Consider the following 12,095-nt stretch of genomic DNA (forward strand, 5'->3'; position numbering starts at 1 on the left):
TAATTGTTCTAACTGTCAGGAAGTTTCTCCTCAGTTCTAAGTTGCTTCTCTCCTTGATTAGTTTCTACCCATTGCTTCTTGTTCTACCCTCAGGTGCCTTGGAAAATAGTTTGACTCCCTCTTCTTTGTGGCAACCCCTGAGATATTGGAACACTGCTATCATGTCTCCCCTAGTCCTTCTTTCTGTATGTAATCAGCTATATGTATGTAATCAGCTATTCATCAACAGGTTTCTGAAGCAATCTTGAAATGCTATCATTTTAATATTTTGTCAATCATCAATTTAAGATTTTAAAAATAATTTGATCTCCAACTCAGCAGTTAGGGTGGGGGGAACGTAGCCCTAAAGGTTCAGTTGAGATCTGCATATGTGGGACTGATTGGGGTAGATTGCAGGGGTGACATCGAAATATAATTTTATTGTATTTTATCTATAACTTAAACTATTGTATTCTATTCCAATTTAATTTTAGACTACATTTTATTCCAATTCCATCTTAAAATGTATTTTATTCTGATTCCATTTTAAATTGTTTTTTTTATCAAATTTCATTTTTAATTGCTTTTATCAAATTTTAGTAATAATTTGCTTCTGGAACTTTGCACTTTGATATGGACTAAAGGCTAATCAATAAAGACTCAATGTCAATTCTAATTGCTAAATAAAAAGCTCCTGAAGTGGAACTGGAAAACAAAGTGGGTAGAAGATCTTAGTTTATCTCCCTTTTCTCTGTTACACTGCCCTCTGCCACCATATTTTTCTGTTTAACTGAAAGGGTGATCTGATAGTTTCATAGAAATATGGCCAACCCATCTACTTATCTGCCATTTCATTTACCAGCCAGCATATCTTCAATAGTAAACTAAGAAAACAAAAAAGTCCACTTTTCTTTCTAATAAACTTGCAACCATCAAAAGAAAATAACCTTATTTTTCCTTTAAAATATTTCTTTTTTTGCTTGTGGGAATGAAGTATAATTTTGTAATAGGATCAGAGGTGGTATTCAGCCATTTCGGACTGATTCGGTTAAGTAGCGGAAATTTTGAGTAGTTCGGAGAACCGGCAAATTCCACCTCTGGTTGGCCCCGCCCTCCCACCCCCGTCATTCCCTGTCCTATATTCCCTTGGGATTTTTAGGTCAGCTGATTTGCGCGGCAGAGCAGATTGCCGCCCCTCAGCTGAGCTAACAAAAACAGCTCATGTCATCAGCGCTGACACTGAGGGTGGTATTTGAGTGCTGCATATGCACGCAAAGCACATGTTAGGCGGCGCAGACAAAGCGCTCTCTCATAGAAGTGGTAGGAAAAGATTTGGAATCACTTTTAGCAAAAGTTAGTTTTGGTATCAGATCTTGGGCAAGGAAATAAGGAGATAGCAGAAGAAGGTGTTTTAAAAATGTATCACAATCTGATTTCCTGGCCTTGTTCAGCATGATTGCAACCGTTCTTTATTCAGACACATGGAACCAGAATAAAGCAGGGGTTTTTTTATTCAGAGATATCAAACAACAGAAGATACAGACTCAAGAGCAAAAGCAGCCCTTGGTGTAGCTACTTCACTGGCCTCACACTTTTTATATGGTTAGTTGCTACTGAGTGAGTCAAATTTGGAGAAAGGTACTTTGCGACAGAAACCATAACACCAACTGAATCCTTATCATTAGAGGATAAACACCACTATTAATTGATGAAATGGTCCATTGTTGAATTGAGCTCTATATTTAATAAAGCTCTTCTTTTAAACCTTGTGTATTTTAATGATAGAGAGCCCCGTTTGATGTAGTAGCTAAAGGCATCAGGCTGGAAACAGGGTGGTAGTGACACCCAACTGGGTGACTTTGAACCAGTTACTTCGTCATAGAAAGAATAGAATGGCAAACTACTTCCAAAAATGTTGCCAAGGAAACTGCATGGATTTGTCCATGTCCAGAAGTCAAGACTAACTTGAAGGCAAAAGTTAAAAACACTTTGGTGATGCCCAGACAGTGACCCAGACTTTCAATGCAAGTTTCTTTAAATATATTGCTCTGATTCATAGGTGGTATGTAATAAGAACAGTAGTGTTAGCCAGGAAAAATGTGCTTTTTATGACTAGAGAAATACAGTCAGCCATAAAAAGGAAATCCTGCTGTTCCATATTTATTGTTTTCTCCCTTAGTGACTTCCATATCAAGTTTGCTTAGTTCTCAAATCAAACCTGGGTCTTTTTGAATCCAAACATAAGCTTTGAATCATAGAGAGCCGGTGTTTTTCTTTTTATCATATCTCATTCCCATGGACTATGGAATGAGCGTGTGAGACAATTTTCTCCATTGATTCAGAGATTGGACAATGAGAATATGCCTTCTTATTTTGCGAGCCATTGCAGTATTTAATTAGAACAGTTGTGTAATGATAGGAACACATTCTTTTTGCACTTTATTGGGTAAATGCATAAAAAATTATCCCAGCACTTGTTCTCCTTCACTTCTGGACTAAATAGTCAGCCCTGCCCAGAAGAAAGAAAAGGAGAAGGTGAATGGAAGTACCAGTTTTCCTCCTGATATATTGCTAATCTCCTTGGAAAAGCCCGTTGACTATGTAGCCACATAGTAGAATTATGAAGTTGTGAGTTTGCTTCAAAAAACATTGGTTTTGACGAGTGCCCTAGGATGTTGGCTCCAGTGCAAGTCTTTTCTTCGTCGTAATTTTGTGAGCTGTTTTGTGGATATTGACAATAAATAAATCATTGATTTTACAAACAATCATTTCATTCCTTCTAAGGTATCTCTCCATATTTGCTTGGGTGGAATTCAATGTTTTTTGTGCAGATATCATGGAAGAATTTTTACCATCAGTTTCAAACTAAACTGCTTTTCTTTCCATAAAAGTACATCATCTCATCATCTCAGAGCTGAAACAGGCTGGAAATAGACAAATATTCTGATTCATTGCTTTATCATCAACCTGGGTTCTCCAGACAGCTGTGTTATAACAAGGAATACATGGTTATCCAGCATATTAAGTTTTCATCTATTTTTCTGCCTTTTTAAAATCTTCTAGGCTGCCCAGTAGATGGTCATCCAACTCCTAACATCACTTGGTTTTATGATGGTCATCCCTTCCATCTGCCCCATCGGGTGTTGGCATCTGGTCAGATTCTCCAGCTCCTGAATGTCAGCAATGATTATCAGGGAGAAATCAGCTGCAGGGCTCAGAATGAGGCAGGCTTGCTTATTCAGAAAACATCACTGGTCATCCAAGGTAAAACATATTTCTAGAGCAGCCTTTACCCAACTGGTAATTTTTCCATGTGTGAACTTCAGTTTCTCATGGTTTCTTCGAATTATGACAACTGAAGCCAAATGGATCTTTTGAACTAACAAATGGAAAACACAGATTGGGGAGGCAGTATATTCTTTATACAAGTTTATACATCTTTGCCATTCAATGTTATCAGAGCTTCCTGCAAGTTATACAGAGGGAGTCTAAGAGAATGCTTAAGAGAAAGGCTGATGTTTGTTTCATTTATTGCAAATAGAAAGCCATCCAACTTGCTTTGGGCATGCTGTGGAAATGCACATCTCATGCAAAAGTAAACAGTTTCTGGACAGTAGTATATGTTCTATTTTAGAATATTACATATTGCATCAGTATTAACTGCTGGTCTTTTTTTTTTCTGGACTCTTTCAGCATAGAAACAAACACAACTGAGAAAACCTATGTCGGCTTTATGTCAGATTGCTTACCCTAAGAAGAAGAAAAAAACAACAACAGCCATTTAACAGTAGTAGAATGTAGTAGACTAGTCTAGCAAGGGCATTATAATAAGGTTGTTAAGGTCTTGTACTAAAAATGGGGAGACTGAGGTTCTAGTCCACCTTCTTACACAGAAGCTTAACTGGGTAACTTTGAACATTAATCTTTGTTTCAGTCCAACCTGTCTTGCAAAGTTATTGGGCGGTATTCTTTATCAACCTTTGGAAGTGTTCTTTAATTTTCTTAATGATACAGCATGCTGTATTCAACCAACAAAATTTTCTTTATTTATTTAACTTATATGCCACCCATCTCAGCTAGAGGTGACTCTAAGTGGTGCACAATCACAGTAAACAGTAAAAAGTGAAACAGTAGAACAATAAATATCAATCTTAAAATTGACTTAGAATTGACAAGATGGGAAGGGAAGAGAGCAACATGCACATGGGGAGGAGACAGGCTCTTATCTTAGTCCATAAATCACCTCCAGAATGACACGTCCCTGTTGGGGCTCCAGGCCAATTGACAAAGCCAAGTTTCCAGGACCTTTTGGAAGGCTAAATGTTATTTATTTCTTGCTCTTTCTACAACTATTTTGAACTCCTGGCACTTCCCTTTCCATGTAGGGCTCTAATCTGTGTTGGAGAATTCTAAAGATTATTTTATTTGTATATGAAATTATAATGTCCGATAATTTGCACAACCTTTTAAATCTCCTTTCTTTGCTGTTGATATGTAGATGTACCTCTTTCAGTCTATTAGCCACTTGTTGCTCTCCATATTTGCTAGCATAGTTTGGTTAAAGCTTTATTACACACAGAGATGTATATACCCAGCAACATTTATGGCTCCTTGAGCTCCTGCCCATTCTTATCATTCTTTCTAAGGACTAGCCTAGACTTTTTTATTGAATTGAATTGTTGCGATTTCAGATTACTGGTGGTCAGTGGATAAGATGTCACCTTGTTCAGCCTCTTGTGGCAATAAGGGTCTGCAATATCATCAGCTGAAATGCTTCCTGGATGGAACCCAGGTCAATGTGTCGCATTGTGTGGAGAAACCCAAGCCAAATCTGCAACCTGTGGCATGCAATAGAAGAGACTGCCCTTCAAGGTTTGGCCTTCCATTTGACGTGTACAATGTGTGTCAAAACTTTTGCAATGAAGCAATGATTGCTAACCTTTGTGGAATCATTACTTGCTTAGGGATTGTAACAAAAGTTGCTTTATCGGTTTAAACTGCCTGGCAGCCATGGACCAAGAGTCTCTTTGCAGGACAGAGCAATATATATCTGTCATCTTTTATGAGGGAATGTCTACCGACAACTTAAACTTGGCAGGTCTGAGGTACTAAGCATCTGGAAGGGCAAGTACATAAAGTTGAGTCCATCAGAAAGAAATGTTTCAGCCCAATCTTCCGTGATGTATACATGACTAGAATACAATGCCCATAATAAGGGTGGGGAAAGCTTTCTCCTTCTTTGAATTTCCTTTATAAATGATGGAAATATGATACTTAACCTGACTAGCATTTTTATTAAATGGTATAGCACACTCTCCACTCTCGAATCACTACCATTATATTCCAACCACATTTATAGCGTATCTTGACCAAATGAGAATTGCAATGCAATGCCTCAAAAATTATTTTCGGATAAAATAAAGAGAAAAATCCCTTGACAATTTTTTTAGCTGGTGTGCTTCCTCATTACACACAAACACACACATACAGGTAGTCCTCAACTTAAAATCGTTCAGACAGTGGACATTCAACATTACAGCAGGACTGAAAAATAGTGTCTTATGACCACTTTTCACACAATGGTTGCAGCATCCCCAGGGTCCCCTGAACAGAATGTGGTCACTTGGCAACCGGACATGACGGTAACAGAGTTCCAGGTTTATGGGATCATCTTTTGCAACCTTCAGACAAGTGAAGTCAATAGGGAAGCCAGATTCATTTAACAACCGTGCTGCTAATTTAACAACTACAGTGATTTACCTAACAAGTGTGGCAAAAAAGAGTGTAAAATGGGGCAAAATTCACTTAACAACTGCCTTGCTTAACAAGGCAATTTTTAGTCTCAGTTACGGTCATAAGTCAAGGACTATCTGCATTGCAGTACATACTGTATAATGCACAAATATTCTGTTAAAGATAACCAGTTTGTTATACTGGTAGCAATTAAAGTACAAGGTTACAAACCAAGAGACCATGAGTTCTAGTTCTATCTTAGGCTCAAAGACAGCTGCAGAGGTGGATTCTTACTGGTTCAGACCAGTTTAGCTGAGTAGGTAGCAGTGAGGTGCGGTGAGGTTTATGACTGGTGAAGCACTGACACAGTGCTGAGTTTCAAATATTTTTAGACTTGTGGACTTCAACTCCCAGAATTCCACAGCCAGGCATGCTCAGTTCCAATTTAAAGCAACAGCATTTGTTTTTCTCCTTTGCTCCTTCTTTCTTTTTCTTTTTCTTCTCCTTCCCCTCCTTCCTCCCTCTCTCCCTTCCTCCCCCCCCCTCTCTCTCTCTCACACACACACACAAGTTGGATTGGACTATCTCTCCTACCCCTTCCCACTCTCACTCACTCTCAAACAACCCCCCCCCCACAAAAGTTGGATTGGATATCTTTTCCAGTGGCTTGAAAGCAGCTCACCCCCCCCCCCCCATTCCCCTGCTGCCTTTCCCAAACACCTCCACCATTGCAAATGCAGCCTGCTGTCTGGGTGGGAAATGCCTGGAACACAATAAAGCCCACCCACCACCTCCTGCTGGCAGGCTGGGGTGAGAGGAGAGGCAGAGAAGCCGGAGGGGAGCCGAGCCTTCCAAAAGAAAGAGGCTGGGGGGGAGTGTGTGTACTACAGCATGGCTCTTTGCCTGGCTTCCTGCCTCCTCCTGTGGTCTCCTCAGTGCTCGCTTGTGCTCTCCCTCCCCAAGTGTAGTTTGATTGCAGGTGGAGCCACGTTGCCTTTTCAAACTTGTAATCAGTGAAGCTGGGCTAGATTTTTATATAGTTTTATCCAGCTGTGTGTGTGTGAGAGAGAAATGAATGGGGGCCTGGGGAGGAAGTCACTACACTTGGGGAGGGAGAGCACCAGTGAGGTTAAGCAGAGTCATCCACGGTGAGGCAGCAACTAGCTCAGCTTTTTCCTTTTACTTTTTTTTTTTCATGATGAGAGTGGTGAGGCTGTGCCTCACTTGCCTCACCTGACTGCACGTCACTGGTAGGTAGTAACTCAGCCTGCCATGCTCCCGAACTGGTTCTCTCGACAGCACCTATGGCGGCGCCATCTTGTTTTTTGCTTCTGTGCATGCATTTCAGAAGCATTTCTTTTAGTACTGCATATGCGCACACGCAGCGCAGCCCTGAGCAAACCGGCATTAGCGGCAGCCTGAACCCACCCCTAGACAGCTGGGTAACCTTGAGCCAATCATTCTCTCTCAGACCTATGAAGCTGGCAATGGCCAGTCACTTCTAAAATCTTGCTAGGAAAACTGTAGGGATTTGCCCAGCAAGCCACCAAGAGTCCAGACTGACTTGAAGGCATATATAAAACGCAGGTGCAGAAACACGCAGACAAATATGTCTCTACTCACACACTATTTATTATTCAATTATCCCAAATGTACCGATCGTTTCTCATTTGTGTGAGCAGTGTGAGTTTGCATCCATTTCTGCCATTTGTTACCCTCTTTGTTATTCATTGCAGGGAAATATTATTTTTTTCCCCAATTTTAGATGCCAACAAGTAAGAAATCATTAGGTTTAATCAAAAAAAATATTTATTTCATCAAGCATGTATTAGATAACATATATAAATATAAACATGATTTTGGATACATGAAATGGAGAGTTGTTGTCTCAGAAGAAACAAAACTGGAAGTTTTGTAATGCACCTACAGTTCTTTCCAAGTAATTTCACTAAAAATTCTTCTCCCTTACATTTCCCCATTAGATGGATGGTGACTTCATGGTCTCAGTGTACCCAGAGCTGTGGTGGGGGTATCCAGTCCCGGAGGGTGACTTGTCAAAAACTGACCGCTGCTGGCATTTCCATACCTGTGTCCAGCGATATTTGTGCTCAACTGGCCAAGCGTCCAGTAGATACTCAGAGTTGCAACAGACAGCTGTGTGTGGAGTGGACAACTTCAGCCTGGGGACAGGTAAGTCAAATTTGGCCCACACTAATCATTCTGATTCTGAGAAGGAAAATATATCGATGTAATTAAAGGTCTACTTGCATTGAATAGGAAAGAAATATTATTGGTCCCAAAGGTGCTTTTTCAAGAGGCAACCGGACTTTCTGGACTTTGGATGAGGTGAAAAGTCTTCAAAGAAAAACCAGAAAGTCCAGTTGCTTCTTGAAAAAGCACCTTTGAGACAACTGTGACCTGGATGACCGAGAATCTCCATAGACAAATATTATTAGTCTTATAGAGAACATGAAGAAGGATTGAACTCTAAAACAAATATGGAGGAAGAGTGAATAGGTCAAAAGGAAGAACAAGACTGATGTAGTTATGGGTGGGTGAAATTGAGGCTACCTTCAAAGCGAAAAAATAAGGTTGGATCATAGACAAGTTGAAGAATAATTGCAAAGTATGCACTGGCTTCAAGCAGAACTAAATGCCTCATTTTTCAATTAGCAGTCAATCACTGCCCTAAAAACTACATACCCCTACATATAAACATAAAAGAGCTTCTGGAACAGGCATGCCACCTTTATTATTTCCTGGGGATTATTTTTTCCTCATTTGGGAATTTTAGGTAAAGGTTTTTTAAAAAAATAATACATGCGGTCTTCCAGGTCCCTTGGGAAGATGACTCTTAGTTTATATCATGCCATGATGTCATATCCAGGCTCATTATCAAAAGCTGCATGAATTCAACGACTTTGGTCGACCTTTTGGCTGTCTAATGTAATATTTCTCCAGCCAGGAAAAGGAGGGGAATATTTTAAGCACTGTGGAAACATACATAACTCCATTTTGAGTCATGTCCACAAATTGATTATTGCAATTACAATTAAGAACAGATTATGGTCTATATATAAATGGAATTTTGTTGTTGTATCACAGAGTTCATCCCAAAGGATATCAGATTCCTATTGGCCAAGCTCAATTATTAACCTTTTCCAAAACGCAGAGGAAAGAAGCATATTCTTTTGACCCTTGGAAAATAAGCCTTTTTCATTATTCCTGTCTCCTATAATCTAGTTTTGATATGTCTCTTGTAACGACCGCAGAGAGGGGATTTCATGCAATTACTTATCAAAGAAAAAGAACCTTTGCTCATGTTTATAGTTGAACTTTTGACATCACGGTTTTGAAATCTAATAATTTTTTTACTTGCACTCCGAAGTGAGAGAATCAAATCTTTTTTGGAATAGGTGCAGACCCTTGTTGGCAATATCACTGGTTACATTAACATGAATAAGTGTAACCACGGTTTTCCTCCAAGAAAATCAAAGACGATAACAGCATATCTGGTTTTTTTTTCATTCTGTCCATCCAATTTGTTGGCCTTACTTTCTTCTTCATGTTTTAAAAAAATTGTAATTGGATATACCTTAAAGCTACCAAGGCAGGGCATTGTGTACTTTGGGTTCAAGCACAATCCAGGAGTGGGTTGCTCCCGGTTGGCTTTGCGCGCATGCGCAGCTGCCTGTAAATTGAAAAATGAAAACAATGACTAAAAAAAATAAGCCGGCAACGGCAGAGGCAACCAGGGAACCGGATCAGGGGCATGGCCAGCTTGCCATCTCCACCCAGTCCCAATTTCCACTATCAGTTCGCCCAAACCGGTGCGAACCGGTAGCAACCCACTCTGGCACAATCACAGGAACAATTAAAATTGTGCTAAGTAGATACTCTCAACTGACATGCAACGCAAGACTTTCAGATGGACTGGGCTTGAGATCAATATTAGGAGTTAAGCTTTCTGGTCTTCTGTATTTGGGACTGTTGTAACTCTTGACTCTCCTGAGCTCTGAATAGGTAACTGTGACTGGTTGAAGACGCCTCTCTGTAAAACTAGCTCAAAGTACTTTGTGCCCTGAGGCAAATGGCAAGAGATTAATAGCCATCCGTGGATTCTATGAGCAGAAGACAACCATGTTGATGAATCTTACTGGATTATTGCAATGTGCTTTATACAACCTGCTCTTGAAGACCTCTTGGAAGCCTAGCCTCCTTCACAAATAGTCATCGTGTTTAAACATCTCAGACTTTGGTGGAGGGACCAAGGTGCTGGAAGATGATAATTCTCAATTTTCTTCTACTATCTGTTTTATGACATGTTATTAAAGTAGAGCAGAGAAGAACAGAACAGAATAGAATTCTTTATTGGCCAAGTGTGACTGGACACACAAGGAATTTGTCTCTGGTGCATAAGCTGTCAGTGTACATACAAGCAACAAGTGATAAGGCATGATCATAGTCATCATAAAAATATATTCATCATATATCATGAGCTACAACACTTATCATAGGACACTAAATAAGCAGTCAACATAAATCATACTAGGATACTAAATAAAATAATGTACATCGCAAGATGCAAGCAACAAAGTTATAGACATAAGAAGATGAGATAAGTAATAGGAAAATGAGAAGAATAATAGTAATATAGCCTTACGATAGTTTGACAGTATTGTGGGAATTCGTTGTTTAGCAGAGTGATTGGGGAGGGGGGGATTGTCCCATTGTTCTGGCGTGCAATGCCCTATAGCGTCATCTTCAGAAAAGAACTTGAAACAGTTTATATCCAGATTGTGATGGTTCTGTAGATATTTTCACAGCCCTCTTTCTGGCTCATGTGGTATACAGGTCCTCAATGAAAAGCAGGCTGGTTGTAATTGTTTGTTCTGCAGTCCTAACTATCCGTTGAAGTCTGTGTCTGTCTTGTTTGGTTGCCATGCCAAACCAGACAGTTATAGAGGTGCAGATGACAGACTCAATAATTCCTTTGTAGAACTGAATCAGCAGTTCCTTGTCTTTACCTGCAAATCTCATCACTCTATCTATATGCTACAGCCCAAATGCTTGTCACATTGCTTTGTCTAGTACACAAATACCATCATATTATCTGACATAGCCAGTAATTAATCTTTTTAGAGACCTGGAGAAAATCCCAATAATCAAATTCAACAATTTAAAGACAGACTCTAACCAGGATGGATGCAGTTCCTGGAGAAGAACAAGATAATTGCAAATGAATTATACCCAAATCATATTCTCTCCCCATGGTTTTGGGTTTGGTATGGTGAGGTTTTGAGGTTTTATATTGAAAACTAAACTTACTGTATCCTTTCCTGTTGAAGGCATATTCCTTAGATATGGCTGGATAAATTTTTACTAAGCAAAGTTTATTGATCCATTCCTAGTAACTCTCCAGAAACATTCCTCGGGGACTTTTGGTGGGACTTTTAAGGATTAAGGAAAGCTCGAAGCACTCATAAAATGTTACAGTGTAAAGAGGTGAAGGGGGATAAAATCTAAATCACAAATGAAGGTTCCACTATTGTGTAAAAAAAGATTGTGTACATTGATTAGCCACATTGGTTAAATACCTAGCACTTAACATTAATCATATCTTCATTTTCAATTATTCATAACATGCCTTTAAAACAAACAAACACACACACACACACACACACACATATATATATATATACATATACACACACACACACACACACACACACACACACACACACTAAATAATTATAAAAGGGGCTAACCAGATAAATGAGCGAGCAAGATACACAGTACGCTAGCTTTTCTCATGGAGATTCATATGGCAACTTTTCTGAAAGTTTCCTATTTGTGTCTGTTCAAAACATTAGAATTGTAGTTCTACAATTAGTCAATCAACTCTTGTGGTTTATCACAAACTATCTGATAACCCGGCGTTGTCCAGGTATTTATTTTTCCTAATCCTGTATTAGACATGAAAAGGAATGAATGATATCTATAGTGTCATATGAACCCCACAGTCCCCCCCCAACTCCCATATGTGCGCACTACTCACATCCCATGCAGTATTCTGGGCTTAGTAGGCCTCCCTGCAGCCTCCTGGGAGCAAAAACAGGCTGTGGGGGGGCTCACACCTCCCCTCTGTGCTTCCATCAACCCCGCGCATGCGCAGCAGAGACCTGAAAATCAGCTAGCCAGCGGGAGGCATGCATGCATGCACGGTGGAGCTGAGCTGGGCTCTGCATGCCACATGCATAACAAACACACACACACACACACAAACACACACACGCACACACACTGAGGGGTGTTAGAGGTGTCTTACCCCCACAGTATTTTTTTCCAGAGAGTAAGTCATCTGTGTGCCAAGTTTGGTTGAA

General features: G+C 39.8%; 1 protein-coding gene across 2 annotated transcripts in view; it reads left to right on the forward strand.

Moving 5' to 3' along the window:
* LOC309387749 (ADAMTS-like protein 1) overlaps positions 1-12,095 on the forward strand; it is a 267,422-nt gene that overhangs the window by 246,941 nt on the left and 8,386 nt on the right. For both annotated transcript variants that reach the window (XM_081944501.1, XM_081944502.1), the window contains 3 exons: positions 3,043-3,243; positions 4,671-4,851; positions 7,695-7,902. In XM_081944501.1, the coding sequence (XP_081800627.1) occupies positions 3,043-3,243; positions 4,671-4,851; positions 7,695-7,902 (590 nt within the window). The remainder of the gene's footprint in view (positions 1-3,042; positions 3,244-4,670; positions 4,852-7,694; positions 7,903-12,095) is intronic.

The sequence above is a fragment of the Natrix helvetica genome, assembly GCF_964273705.1.
Source record: "Natrix helvetica genome assembly, chromosome: 2".
In the NCBI taxonomy this organism is placed as follows: domain Eukaryota; kingdom Metazoa; phylum Chordata; class Lepidosauria; order Squamata; family Natricidae; genus Natrix; species Natrix helvetica.